Consider the following 15,333-nt stretch of genomic DNA (forward strand, 5'->3'; position numbering starts at 1 on the left):
ACTTGAACATCTATTCCCACTCGATCATTTTCCAGCTGAGCTGTTTTTTCCTGGTCAGAAACTGTTTGAACATGCACGTATAGGACGGTTGAAGGCAGCACTGTGGCAGGTTGAGGGAAGCTCAGGGTGGGCGGGGCCAAAGCTCGCTCCTGATTGGTGGTTCGCTGTGCCAGCTATTTGGACCTAATCTCTGATTGGTTCCCTCTCGTGTCAGTTGTTACTCTGCCGGCAGCTGATTAAAACATTTAAAGGAAGCTGTTTATTAGGAAAACTCCTCATAATCTGAGAGATAAACATATGAATAAATAATCAAAATTTCAGGAAATAATAATGTTAATAAACAGAGCATTAACAATGAATATTTTAAACTAAGGATGTTAAATTGTGATGTATATATTAACAGTGTTAATATATGAGAGTTAAATAATAACAGTGTTTATAATGAGTGTCAGTTATAATAGAAAAATAAACAATATAAAATAGTTTATGACGTATCAGGGCATATTAAAGGCCCCATATCATGTGATCACCATGTCATCATTTATGATCTTTGGACCCCCTGAAATCAAATAAATTAAACTATATATTTTAATATATTATTATAGTAATAAACAGAGGGCAATGCAATATATGGTCTTTGTTCAAACCATCTAGTTTCAGTTAAACCCTCATTTGGAAAACATGTCAGATCTGTGAGAAAAATTACAAGTAGTGCAACTTATAGTGTACAGTGTATTATTATTATATATACTCAATAACAAACTTAATTCATACCAAAAACAACATGAAAAAGTTTTATTACAAATATAGAAACATCTGCAATGCACTATAATTACGTTAATGCATGTGTGCTTTTATTAGTAGGCAAGTTTGTACTGTACGTTACTCTACGTTAGCCAGAGTGACAGAGGATCCAGGATCAACCCCAAACCCTGCGTAGATGGGCTCGGAGAACCGACAGTGGAACGTATGTATGTGGTTCAGCTTAAGGTTTGAGGAGACGCTGTAGAAGGACAGAGTCCCGTTCGGCCAGTCCAGATAGACGCCCACCCTGCTGGAGAGCGGAGACGAGGCTGGAACCTCAGTTCCGCCGTGCCGGGCTGTGTAAGAGTGACCGGTGCAGTAGAGGCTCCAGGACTTTTCATTGTGTCCAAACCACGAACCTCCTGCTTTCCTGTCGATTCCTCTATACGTCACGGCTACAGTCGCCCTCTCGCTCCACTCCACCTCCCAGTAACAGCGTCCACTCAGACCCTCCACACTGACCACCTGGTAGAACTGGTCAAATCTCTCTGGGTGATGGGGATACCCCTGCTGCTCTCTGACCCACAATGCCTTTCTGTTCCCCTCAGACAGAGACAGGTGAGGGTTCACAGAGTTCAGGTCCAGGGTGAGATAACAGGCATCTGGACAAAACAGGACACATCAGAGAAGATCACTCAATGGCCACTTCATTAGAAACACCCACCTTGTGCCTCCACTAACTGGACACTTTATTAGAAACACCCACCTTGTGCTTTTATTCACTGGCCACTTCATTAGAAACACCCACCTTGTGCTTCCGCTAACTGGACACTTTATTAGAAACACCCATCTTGTGCTTCCACTCACTGACCACTTTATTAGAAACACCTACCTTGTACTTCCACTAACTGGCCGCTTTATTAGAAACACCTACCTTGTACTTCCACTAACTGGCTGCTTTATTAGAAACACCTACCTTGTACTTCCACTAACTGGCCACTTTATTAGAAACATCTACCTTGTAGCTCCACTTTGTTGTTGTGCACATCTGTTGAGGTACAGTTTGTGTCAGTCATCTTCTACTCCATTCATCATTGGTCAGTTTCTGACCACAGGCTCAATGCTGTCCAAATATTTCTTAGGTGGTGGATCCTTCTCAGCACTGCAGTTACACTGACAAGATGTGTCTGCTAGGCTGAGAGTGGACAGCCAAAACACAAAAACATCCAGCAAACTGACCCCTGATAAAGGGCTGGAGGATGACTAACACAAACTGTACATCAAGAGATGTACACAACAACAAAGTGGAGCTACAAGGTAGATGTTTGTAATGAAGTGGACAGTAGGTGAGTATGTGACAAATGTTTGTGTGTGTGTGTGTGTACTTACACTTTCTGAGTCCTGGTTTAATCCTGAACTCTCCTCCATGATCCACACTAAAAACAGAAATGAAAACACGAACAGAAAAAGAACAAAGTCAACAGGAAACTCTGAACTGCCACACTGAGGAGATGTCTACTTTTTATGTATAAACATTTTATATTTTATATACATTTTAACATTTTATATTTAATTTACTAAAAGGTATATCGTTATGGAAGTTTACTGCACTCTTTTTTAGCACTATGATTTGTGTACTTGAGTTTCTCCAGTTTGCATTGTGGATCTTTCAGAAGATCAGTGAGCAGCCTAAGTCCTGATTCTCCTGGATTGTTGTAGCTCATGTCCAGCTCTCTCAGGTAAGAGGGGTTTGTGTTCAGAGCTGAAGCCAGAGAAGAAAAGCCTTTGTCTGTGATCATACAGCCAGACAATCTGCAGAAAGAGAAAGACAAAGAGGGAGAAAGAAACATCAAACCCTGCAGGACAAAAACATCAAACCCTGCAAGACAAAAACATTAAAGCCTTCAGGATAGAAACATCAAACCCTGCAGGACAGAAACATCAAACCCTGCAGGACAAAAACATCAAACCCTGCAGAACAAAAACATCAAGCCCTGCAGGACAGAAACATCAAAGCCTGCAGGACAAAAATATCAAACCCTGCAGGACAGAAACATCAAAGCCTGCAGGACAAAAATATCAAACCATGCAGAACAAAAACACCAAACCCTGCAGAACAAAAACATTAAAGCCTGCAGGATGGAAACATCAAACCCTGCAGGATAAAAACATTAAAGCCTGCAGGATGGAAACATCAAACCCTGCAGGACAGAAACATTAAAGCCTGCAGGATAGAAACATCAAACCCTGCAGGACAGAAACATCAAAGCCTGCAGGATAGAAACATCAAACCCTGCAGGACAGAAACATCAAAGCCTGCAGGATAGAAACATCAAACCCTGCAGGACAGAAACATCAAAGCCTGCAGGATAGAAACATCAAACCCTGTAGGACAAAAACATCAAATCCTGCAGAACACAAATATCAAACCATGCAGAACAAAAACACCAAACTCGGCAAGACAGAAACATCAAACCCTTCAATACCAAAACACCAAACACTACAAAACAGAAACATCAAGCTACGCAGGAGCATCAAATCTCTGTCCCTGATCTTGCATCAATCTCTTTCCCTGATCTGGCCTTCTTATTTTTTCTCATGCCTGCTGTAATTTACACAAAAGAATCATTGCATACATCCATTTCTTTCACACTCTTCTTCATTACAGACATCATAACTTTGACTATTGCATCACCTGAGTATCTCCAGTTTGCAATGTGTACTCTCCAGCGCCGCAGAGAGCAGTTTCACTCCTGAATCCTGCAGGTCATTGTTGGTCAGGTCCAGCTCTCTCAGTGGTGAGTTCACTTTTTGTAATGCAGATGTCAAGCCATCACAGGACCACTCTGTGAGACTGCAGCAAGCAAGGCTGTAAGGAGATAGACAACACAGTACGGGGTCAATAGTAAATTCAGAGCACATGGAATAATATATAAACACAGGCATAACAGGATGTTTGCTTCAAAATAATCTCAACGAGGAAAACCTGACTGTTAGCAGTGGTGAGCAATGTAGGTTCACCAGATGTGAAGTGTCATACAATAACATATATCATCAGAAAACTTGTGTTTAAAGGAACTGTTCTATAAAATGTAGTCGATCAACAAGTTTGATGTCTGATGTCTTCTTTAATTCTGCACTGGAGCTACAACACTAATGTAGCTGACAAGGAATGGAAGCTTCCCCTGATATGCAGACAAAATGTTGTGAATGTGTCTTCTGCCATTCATGTGTGGTTTTAAAGGGGTCCCTCCCTGAAATCTGACTGGCCTCCCTAGATGCCACCCCAAAATTTCTGCCACGTCACTGGCTTCCACCTTGCTGTGGGGCGTTTCGCTATCGGCGATCTATGGACCAGCTGTCCAACCTCCCGACAACCGCCCTGCTTGCACATTCACACTGCCACCCTGCCAAAACTGCCTACCACCCCGTTGCCACCCCTGGTAAAATTTTCTAGATTTGCCACTGGTGCCATCAATTCTGGTCTTACAGCGTTAACAGTCATTGGGTCACACTTACAGGGCTTTCCTGCAGTTCCCCACAGCTGGGATCAGCCTCATACAACCCTCCAGTGATGCACTGTATTTCTTTAGGTCAAGTTCATCCAGCACATCCTCAGACATCTGCAGTACGTAGGCAATAGCTGAGCAGTGTGCAGTATTAAGCTTCTTCTCAGAGTGCTTGGCTGAACTGAGAAACTCTTGGATCTCACTGTAAAGAGAATGATCGTTCATCTCTAGTAGACAGAGAATCAAGTTGATGGATCTGTCAGCAGGGAGGTCCTCTGTTTGGATTTTGTCTTTGAAGAACTGGGCTGTTCTCTTGATGCTTTCTGCACTGGGCTCTACATGTGTCAGGAGGCCTTGTAAGAGTCTCTGATTGGACTCCAAAGAAAGACCCACCAGGAAACGGAGGAAAAGATCTAGACGTCCAGTTTTGCTCCACAGGTTTATTTCCACTATTCTGCATAGTAACTCATGGAGAGGAACTTCTTCAGGCCACTTCTTTTTTTTCAAAATTTGAAGTGGCTTCATGTTCTTGCTGACATAGCAGTAAAACACATAGAAGGCAGCCAGAAACTCCTGGAAACTCAAATGCACAAAGCAGTAGACCTTCCTTTGGTAAAGGATAGATTCCTCCAAAAAGAATTCTGAGCAAATCCCATAGTACATTGAGGGCTCGTTGATTTCGATCCCACACTCTTTCAGGTCTTCTTCATAAAATATTACATTGCCCTCCACAAGCTGCTTGAAGGCCAGCTCAGCAAGTTGTATAATCACTTCTCTGTTGGATTTCAGAAGTTTCCTTGTGTCTTTCTCATGTGATTTGTCATATTTCTGGCTTTTCATGTTGGCCTGGATGAGGAGGAAGTTTGTGTACATCTCAGTTAGTGTTTTAGGGAATTCTTTCCTCTGTTTTCTGTCTAGAAGTCGCTGAAAAACAGTGGCCATCATCCAGCAGAAGACTGGTATGTGGCACATAATGTGGAGACTTTTGGAACCTTTAACATGTAAGATGATTCTTCTGGCCTGATGCTCATCTTTGAGTGTCCTCCTGAAGTATTCGTCTTTCTGCAAGTCACTAAACCCTCGTACTTCTGTCACCAGGTTAATGTTCTCCAAGGGGATCTGATCTGCTGTTGCAGGTCGGGATGTTATCCAGATGAGAGCAGAAGGAAGCAGGTGACCCTTGATAAGGTTCGTTAGCAACATGTCAACTGTAGCTTTCTCTGTTACACCTGACAGTCTTTTCTGATTAAAGTTTAGCGGAACTCTGAACTCATCCAGTCCATCAAAGATGAAGAGACTCCTGCATTCATCATCAAAAACCCCGGTTTCTGTCAGATGTTTGAGTTCTGGATGGAAGTAAAGTAGAAGCTGTTGGAAGCTGTACTCTTCATCTTTAATAGGGTTCAGCTCCCGGAAAGGAATAAGAAAAATAAACTCCACATCTTGATTGCACTTTTCTTCTGCCCAGTCTAGGACAAACTTCTGAACAGCGATAGTTTTACCTACTCCAGCTATTCCTATTGTCAACACCTTGGACTCAGATTGGAAAAGTTTACTGAAATTGATTGGAGTGTCTTCAGTGCAACATCTCCAGGATTCTGCCTCAATGTTTATGACTTCATGCTCGGTGCTCACTCCTCCTGTCCAGCCCTCCACTGCGTAGAGCTCTGTGTAAACCTCATTCAAGCACACATGGCCGCCCTTTGCTGTTGTTCCTTCATACAATGTCTCAAAGCTACGTTTGAACTTAGACTTCAGGTTCTGGCTTTCTGCTTGTCTGTGTGCATCTGTGGAACAAAAACACAAAAATGCTTGTAAACAAATGTTCAACAAACTGTTATCGACAAGTGTGACTTTTTTCATCTGTCTGTCAGCCTATGACACTGATTCACATACAGAAGTCTTTCATGGCGTTGCCCATAAACCTAGAATAATAAACATTTTTTGGCTCCCCAAATTTAACTATTCCACCCACTAGCTAGGTCTCATCCAATCACATGCTACCAGTGCTAGCAGGGTGAAGGATAGCACAAGCTTTCTCTGAGCCATGTAAAGCCAGCCACTGCATTTTTTTCAAATTGCCCCTAAGACAACATCATTGGACAGCACAATATGCTTGGACGTGAACACTGACCGCCAGTTCTGTTACGTCAGCTAACAGATGTCTGTGCTGGCTAGCAATGCGCTGAGCAATTTGTATGCAAGCTGAAAAGCTGATCGATGTTTTCCTTGTACTCAGAATAAAAGGAAAGTCTGTGTCTCCTCACCCTGCTCCCGGTGTCCTCACATCTCCCACCCTTCTAAAATCGTTACAATTGCCTATGCTTAATTACTGTCCAGGAAACCAGACCTTGTGCTTTTCCAACTTCCGACACACCTGAATCTGCTCATCAGCTCAATAAAGCCTTTGACCTGCCTACAACAGAGTAGTTACAGCAGGAAAACTCTAAAATGATCAGGACAGAGTAAGCTCCCTTATGAGTGGGATTTGGAAACTTAGCTGTATAGCGATGTAGTGTTCATTAGAGCAAATGTAGAACATCATAGGCAGGTTTCTCAAAAAGAAATTAGGCCTGGTCCTGGACTGTACAACATTCTGAAAGGAGATTCTCAATGTAGTGGAAAATGTAGACTTAATCCCTGACCAGGAAACCAGGTCCACGAGTCTCAGAACACTGGGCACTGGGATGCCAATGTACATGTTTACCTTTGATAGAAGCAGGAGGATTAGCAGAGCCCCCGGGTTGAGCTGGGCTGGTACTGGAACAAATTGCTGAAAAAGAGAAGAGTGAAATCAGGGGTTAAAATGGATATCAGTGCCAGATGAAATGCTGTAATTTGTGAGCTGATCTCACTATAAATGTCTCTCCATATACAGTTAATACAGTGTTAGAAATGGCAATTTTGTGGTCAACAGTGCTTCTTCGGCAACTGTTGGTGAGCAGGGTTCAGCTTGTTGTCGGTGCCCAGGTAGGTCTAGTGGCCAAATGGAATCCTGCCTGGTAACTATGATTCTCCATACACTTCCAATCAACATGTCCATCTTTTCTGACAAACCATGCTCTTTACCAATGTCTATATGGTAATAGTTTGTTTTTGGAGAACTTAAAACATCTAACAGTTTGATTTTTCAATGTCTCTTGGCTTCTTTGTTATTAGTCATGCATAAGCATGAAGCTTGGTTGTTGCCTTGACTAGGCTGAAGATGGTGCCATCAGCTAATCAACTTATATAGTTTCACATTACTTAATCATCAACTTACATAATTCCTCTGCAATTCTAATGTGGTCAGTCGCATCAAATGCAAAAGTCATGTCTTTAGCTCAAATTTTGGTGCTTGAAAATAAAGCATGCCCATGAAGCAAAGCTTGCAGGGTCTGAGACACCAAGACTACTGAGTAATCCCACTGAAAGGAATTGAGCTAATGCCAATGCCAGTGACTTGCTCTGTGTCCTATAAGACCTCTGTGGTGTTAACATACACCGAGAAAATATACCCATGATGTGCTACTTTCAGAAGTCTAAAGAAAGCTATTTCTGTCACTTTACCTTCTGAGACCTTGCTCCTCAGTTCCTTAGCCAGTTCGTTCTGGTTTATCTTCTTTAGGATGGTCAGTGTGGTCTCCACAGCTCCATCCTGGCCATATGTCTGCACCATTGCAGTCACAATGTCTAAACTGTCTGCTTTTTCCAGCTGGCTCCATAGGATGCGCTGGACACATCCTACACCTTTGTTCAGGTTCCATTTAAACGACTTCAGGTCTTTTTCTCCCAGATCCTGTAGTGTGGCCAGAAGGTGCTCACTGACAAGACTCATCTGAAACAAACATTTTCTATTATAGATCATTGATAAACCACCACTGTAATTGTTCATACAGAGTTAGAATTACATGTATTCAAGCTTTGAAATGCTTTGAAATTATTGAAGATAATCAATAAATACTGATAATTGATATATCACTGCTGTCAGAACAAAACCTCATATCTCCAAAATGACAACTTTACAGGAGAAGGAAAAAACATACTTTACTGTTAATGTAAGTCAATGGAACCAGACTTTTTTTCAGAGTATGTCTGGGCTGTTTCTTTTGGTCCATTCATCATGAAATTCACAAACAACTTAAAGAACAAGAGATATTTTCAAATTATGTCAAAAACTGAAAAACAACAAAAATGGAGATACAAGATTTTGTTCCAACAACAGCGATATATCAATCATTCAACATACATAGTCGAGTCACATCATTATGACCACTTCCTACTTTCGGTCTGGGGAAGGTTTTCGTGGCATTCTCTGGGCCCACTCATCTATGTGGAAGGCACTATCAACCGATTTGGGTATGAATCCATTCTTGCAGATCACGAACACCCATACATGCTGATTGTCCCTGTGGGACCACCTCGACCGGTGTGTTCACTGCATGGATTCTCCCTCACGCCCCCTCCAGCAGCTGTGGGATGCACTGCAGTCAGCCTGGCTCCACATACCTGTGACAACCTACCAGGACCTTATTGAGTTACTCCCAGCCCGTCTAGCTGCTGTCCATGCTGGACACAGCGGTTACTCGGGATATTAGCTGGTGGTCATAATAATGTGACTTGACTGTCTTTATTATAGAGAATGAACACCGATATTCATACAATGAACTTTAACATATATTAAGTGAACATCGATATATATTAAATGAACTATAATATATATTGAACGAAAAATTGGCTCTAAATAAAGTGGCCCCAAAAAGTATTTGAACCTTTTATCCATTGGTCAACTTCAAAGAAGTTCTTTAATTTCTATAATATGTTTATTGTATAATAGATAGTTCCAGTCCTGAATTCTGATTGGCTGAGCAGCGTTCAAAGCCATTGTGAAGTGTTCGATATATGTACACTGACCGCCTCACAACAGCTGAACTCTGTGTCACTGCGCCATGAGAAATCCCTGTGCTGTTAATGAATAATCTTTGACTTTAATGCTGCTCGGTTCTGTTGCTAATGCTAAACAACTCCATCATTAATATCACAGGCTTGAATTAAAGTACTTACGGTATAATTAACTGTAAAGCTGCAGTATAAAAGTTTCACACGCTTCAAATGTTTGTGTTTCAGTCAGAAGTGCATCAAACCCAGACTGAATCCCAAACATCTCCATACTCCCTAAATATGAAAGCTATGAGCTATGAAAGCTTAGACGTTCTAGCCTCTACAGCCAAACAGCGCATCATGTATCAAGTGTGGATGAGTCTGAATCCCAAAAGACTGTTTCTTAGCTGTATTTTGCTCTGTTGGGCTGCAGGATCCAGTATTTAAACTCCTACGTAGTGCACTATGTAGGGAGCAGGGAGCCGTCTGAGATTCAGCCTCAGCGTGAGAAGAGGGCAAAACAGTGCTGTGTTGTCATATGTTCATTGTTATACGACAAAAAGTCAAAAAGTTCATGAAATGACCGCAGGGCACAGCAATGGGCGACCAAATGTTCTCCTCATTCAGTGGTCCATGGTTGCTTGGCGACGATACCAACCTCTAAAGGAACTAAATTTTTTTTTGGTGGAATACTTGTCTATGTCAAATATTGTTAATAATAACTTAAATTATTTACTAATAATCTGTGTATATTATTAGATTTTATGTTGGCCACTATTTTATAGGAGCAGTAAGCCACTTGAGGCTGCACATTACAGTGATTTTATCTCAGGGAAGGGGGTTTTACTCCGCTTCCTGTCAGGCCTTAGAACCATGATAAAACCACTGTAACGCACGGCCTCTCATGACTTATTACTTTGATTAAATAATGTTGGTTTGAGAGAAATCCAGGGGAAGAACATCCATCCACACTGCGCTGAGGGTTCTATAACGCTCAGCGGTGGGAACCTTAAAGTCTGGAGCTGTTCTTCTCACAGGGCTACGGCTGAGCTTGTGTTAACTGATGGGGTCATGAACTCAGGCACGTACGAAGGAACTGCGCAAACGATGACGATCTGAAAAGAAGAATAACTTACCCAAAAGAAAACAACATTCTACTGCAGACTGTTCTTAAAATCTTAGATCTGATCAGAAATATGAGATTAATGATCTTGCTCTAAAAGGTATGTACTAGTTTCTATCTTTGGTTTACTCCTAAACTGATCATGAATTTGTCTTTTAAACCTCAGTTAGTCAGAAAATCCTAAAACTGAGTAATTTACTGGTAAAACAAGCTACTTTAGATACAGGACCAGTGTGTACCGTCTGTCTTTTACCAAAACAACCCGTTTCAAGATTCAGAGACACAAACTCAAGTTCAGCTGCTCGATTTAAGAGTCACACAGTCAAGTTTCACCTACCAGGAAACGAAAGGACGCTTCGATTTTCACTCCTTAAACTTTCGCAACTTCCTACAGATTTTATGTCACTTCATCTTTCAGTCATCTGTTGTGGTTCTCCTGTATCTGACTTGGTTAGCTAGAACATCTGCTGAGGTTTCTTCATTCTCTGTTATCGGGTTTGGTTTAATTCTTTCAGAAATCATTTTCTGTCTGATGTTCAAACAGTAGAACCTTTGTTCTTCAGTGGACCAATGTCTCTCTCTCTCTCTCACTTAAAAAAGATGGTTCTTCAAGGAACCTTTAGTACAGAAAATGGTTCTATATAGAACCATAAACACCCAAAGAACCATTTACATGATTAAATGTGCTGTATAGGGTTCTATAAAGCACCAAAAAGGGTTCTTTGACTGTTACAATGTCAAATTTGTAACAATAACAAAACCGTTTTTTGTGCTATACAGAACCATATACAACACATTCTCTATCAAACTGAAGAACCATTTCACCATGCAGAGTGTTCATGGTCCTATTAAGAGCCATTATCTTTACTAAAGAACCACTAAAGAACCATAATTTTTGAGCAGTCTGTTTAGAATAAACGTCATGTGGATTGATCTTTAGTTTCCTAATAGAATGAACGTATTTGAAAGGAAGGCACAAATAGTTCCTGGGTCCCACTCTAGAGCCAAAAATGGTTCCACTGCTGTTACCAGTCGGAGAGAGAATGTGGTCATTCACCATTTTGAGGTGCATGTTCTCCTCGTACACCAGAGCTTTTCTCTCTGACTGACCGCAGCACTCTTCTATTTCAGAGTTAATGCTCAGTTCTGGTGAATTAAGCATTAGATCTGACTCACCTCGCCGTCTCAGGAGTCTGTGAGGAGGTTCAGAAAGTTTTAACCCAACAGCTTTCATGAAGAGTCAGTCCACTTCCTGAAACTCCTCCGTCAGACCTTCAGTAAAAAAACACACACACACACACACGCACACACACGCACACACACGCACGCACACACACACACACACGCACACGTCACTGAACATTAACTCTGAGCTGACACAGCGGTGGGCTGTTCATGGGCGGCTCCTCAATCATACCAGTTTCAGTTTGATTCAGCAGAGGAAGCTCTGCTGTAGTGCTGCAATATGAGAGCTCACAGAGGGACCGTTCAGTCTCAGCTGGAGTAAACAGCACCACCTGCCTTGTGTTTCCTGGCCACTTTATTAGAAACACCCCCCTTGTGCTTCCACTCACTGGCCACTTTATTAGAAACAACCCCCATGTGCTTCCACTCCCTGGTCACTTTATTAGAAACAACCCCCATGTGCTTCCACTAACTGGCCAGTTTATTAGAAACACTTATCTTGTGCTTCCATTCCCTGGCCACTTTATTAGAAACACCCCCCTTGTGCTTCCACTCCCTGGCCACTTTATTAGAAACAACCCCCATGTGCTTCCACTAACTGGCCAGTTTATTAGAAACACTTATCTTGTGCTTCCATTCCCTGGCCACTTTATTAGAAACACCCCCCTTGTGCTTCCACTCCCTGGCCACTTTATTAGAAACACCCACCTTATGCTTCCACTAACTGGCCACTTTATTAGAAACACCCACCTTATGCTTCCACTCCCTGGCCACTTTATTAGAAACACCCCCCATGTGCTTCCACTAACTGGCCAGTTTATTAGAAGCACTTATCTTGTGCTTCCATTCCCTGGCCACTTTATTAGAAACACCCCCCCTTGTGCTTCCACTCCCTGGCCACTTTATTAGAAACACCCACCTTATGCTTCCGCTCCCTGGTCACTTTATTAGAAACACCCCCCATGTGCTTCCACTAACTGGCCAGTTTATTAGAAACACTTATCTTGTGCTTCCATTCCCTGGCCACTTTATTAGAAACACCCCCCTTGTGCTTCCACTCCCTGGCCACTTTATTAGAAACACCCACCTTATGCTTCCACTAACTGGCCACTTTATTGGAAACACCCACCTTATGCTTCCACTCCCTGGCCACTTCCAAAATCCTCTGGATGTTGTACAGGAGAAACCTGCATAGTGAGTCAGGTTTGTGATTTGAGCTGAGAAAGATAACTGGCCATCCAGAATCTTCAGACGGAACAATCAGAGAATTCTCGAATGAGATGGTGAGATCATGATGAGGACCTGTAGTTGCAGGGATGAGTAGCACCAAGCCTTGTGGGACACCAGTGGAGAGGCTGCATGGAGAGGACCCTCTCCATGTTACCTGCTAACACCGACCCTCCAGAAAGGACTTGAACCACTTCCAGGCAGAGCCAGTGGTTCTGAGGTTGGTGAGGACGTCCAGAAAGATTGTATGGCTGACCATGTCAAAAGCTGCTGAGAGATCAAGAAGAATGTCACTGTTATGGTGTTGTACTTTAGCCTACTTACCTTTGAAATGGCAAGCTTCTGTAGCACTGATCTGCCTCTGGGTGGCGCTGCAGAGAACTGATTCACACAGTTAAACACTGACTGTCCAACCGCAGCTTAGAAGAAGTAACTAGGCCTAAACAGGTTCTGCCAAGCCTTCAGAACTTTACATTGCGTTGTGTTTGGGGTACTAAAAATAATGAAGTCAAGACACACAGATGTTTAGCTCAGTATTATGCGACAGGAGCCACACTTCCCAACAATGACAACACACTGTGAGGCTAAATGTCAAACAGACTAGCATTAGGCTAGTGAAGAAAAATTTTTCTAAGAAGTCTCGGCCATCACCTTCCAGTTTTCCCCTTCAGAAAGACGACTTTACAGCGGTTACTTCCAGTGAGACGCTGGAACAGAGATGAGTATGTATGAGTGAACATCTGAATGTAGTTGTAATTCCTCCACCTTATCTTGCCATGAGAATTAAGGAATTTGGTCAAATCGAGCTCTGTTTTAGCTGTTAGCCTCGCAAATAAAGGGAGGCACTGTTTTCTACGAAGTTATAGTTGGCTTTTTATTCACCAGCTTCTTGTCCGAATTCTCGCGTTCCACCAGCAGTAACCGAGACGCCAGAATGTAAGTGCTGCACCACTTAAGGTGGATGGGAGAATTTGGACAAGAGTCTGACGAATAGGATGCGACTCGTCAGTTTTCTACCTTCAGGTTTTATTACGTTGCTGAGATGTGGATTCAAGCAGGACTGCTGATACTGAGGAGCTCTGAGTTTGGAGAATTACAGGAGGTCATTCACTCTGGAATTATTACTGAGCAGACTGTAAAAACTACAGACAAGGCAGATTCATACTGGATCAACATCACAGAGCTCGTCCCCAGCTGGAAATGGTGCATCACGCCCTGACCTGTGGGGTTTGGCTTCATCACAGATTTTCACAGTCAGATTTTTAAAGTGGCTTTTTTCAGATCGTTCCCTTCTCCTGGTTTTGTACATGATGTCATCAGCGATTAGTCGACATCAACTCGACTTTCATCACAAAACTGACCACCTTAAAAATCTGACGTTGCACAAACACTGATTGAAATGTTGGGCTCCACCTCGGAAGGACAAACAGAAAAGTTCTCTTCTAGGAGTTTTTGGATTTCCTTCAAAAAACAGAGCAACAAACTTGTTCCAAAGAATTATTAATAAAAGGCATAAAATTAATAATACGACACAAAATGATACATTAAGTGATTGTAGTACAGTTTATACACAAAGGTGACCTAAAACCTTTCGCTGGTTCTGTTTACAGGAGTTTTTCATGATTCTCCAAACCTAAAATCTTCCAGAAACAACTGAAAAATCAATATCAATACATACTGTAATATTTTAAATATTTGGGATTTGTAAACTTTTTGAATTTTTGATCTTATCATGCACTTCAATCTGTAACTGTAAAAGTATATTTCCTGAAGACAATGCAGAGAGATTGCACAGCTTAAGCAATTTGAGAATGGTTGCTATGATGGTGTTGCTACAAGGTTGCTATGGTATCTCAGGTGGTTGCTAGGTAGTTGCTATGTTATTCCAGGTTGTTGCTATGGTGTTGCTATGAGATTGCTATGAGGTTGCTATGGTAACTCAGGTTGGTTGCTGTGGTATCCCATGTGGTTGCTAGGGGGTTGCTAGGCGTTTGCTATGGTGTCACAGGTGGTGGCTGGGGGTTGCTTTAATACCTCACATGATTACTGGGGTGTTGCTAATGGACTGGTACCGTTGTTATATAAGCTGGGTGCACAAACATTTGCCCCTCATTCGTTCTTATGGGAAAAAACATCCAATCAAAAAGCTGTATCAAAAGCACACCATTCCCGATCAGACCGAACATTCCGGAGTTGAAATGGAGTCGATATTTTGAGAAAACAAGGATCGGGTTAGCAAACAAAAATCTGGCAGAAAAATAATAATAATAATAAGAAGAAGAATATAAATTGGATAACAAAAGTGCAATGCGCAATCGCTAATTAACAAAAAGTTGGTACAAAATTACAGTCAAAAGTACACAATCAAAGAAAAACTGTACGTGAATACAGACAGGTGGCACAAATAGTCCATCAGCTAATGTTTAGAGTCCTGAGTCTGCTTATTTAGTTTCAGCACTGGAGCTAAGAGGCTAATGTAGCTAACAAGTAATGGAAGCTCATATTCTACCAGTTAGCATGGCGCTAACTGTATGTCTAACTCATCACTCACTCACCTCTGACTGTGTGGAGGTGTTCAGTATCTCTAATAGTCTTGACTGTGGTTTCTGACACTGTTTGACTCACTGTTACTCTACTGTGTTTAGCGAGTCAAGTCAAAGTTTATGTATGTAGCGCTTTTTACAA

The 15,333-nt window shown here is 42.0% G+C and overlaps 1 protein-coding gene across 1 annotated transcript; it reads right to left on the reverse strand.

Moving 5' to 3' along the window:
* Nucleotides 1-781: 781 nt before the first annotated feature.
* LOC118804053 (NACHT, LRR and PYD domains-containing protein 12-like) lies at nucleotides 782-11,533 on the reverse strand. Its single transcript, XM_036564660.1, has 8 exons — nucleotides 11,413-11,533; nucleotides 7,803-8,070; nucleotides 6,961-7,026; nucleotides 4,264-6,040; nucleotides 3,440-3,613; nucleotides 2,383-2,556; nucleotides 2,134-2,180; nucleotides 782-1,406 (listed from the first exon to the last, which is right to left on the reverse strand). Exons 2-8 carry the CDS (start codon nucleotides 8,068-8,070, stop codon nucleotides 883-885), a joined length of 3,030 nt encoding a protein of 1,009 aa, XP_036420553.1. The 5' UTR covers nucleotides 11,413-11,533; the 3' UTR covers nucleotides 782-882.
* Between the last annotated feature and the right edge of the window lie 3,800 nt (nucleotides 11,534-15,333).

Source organism: Colossoma macropomum, unplaced genomic scaffold, assembly GCF_904425465.1.
Source record: "Colossoma macropomum unplaced genomic scaffold, Colossoma_macropomum, whole genome shotgun sequence".
In the NCBI taxonomy this organism is placed as follows: Eukaryota; Metazoa; Chordata; class Actinopteri; order Characiformes; family Serrasalmidae; genus Colossoma; species Colossoma macropomum.

Coding starts and splice junctions, on each gene's coding strand:
- LOC118804053 (XM_036564660.1), bottom strand. CDS start 8,070: ATGAGTCTTGTCAGTGAGCACCTTCTGGCCACACTACAGGATCTGGGA. Junction 3,614..4,263: donor GGGAACTGCAGGAAAGCCCT/GTAAGTGTGACC, acceptor ATCTCCTTACAG/CCTTGCTTGCTGCAGTCTCA. Junction 2,181..2,382: donor TGCAAACTGGAGAAACTCAA/GTACACAAATCA, acceptor TTCTGTTTTTAG/TGTGGATCATGGAGGAGAGT.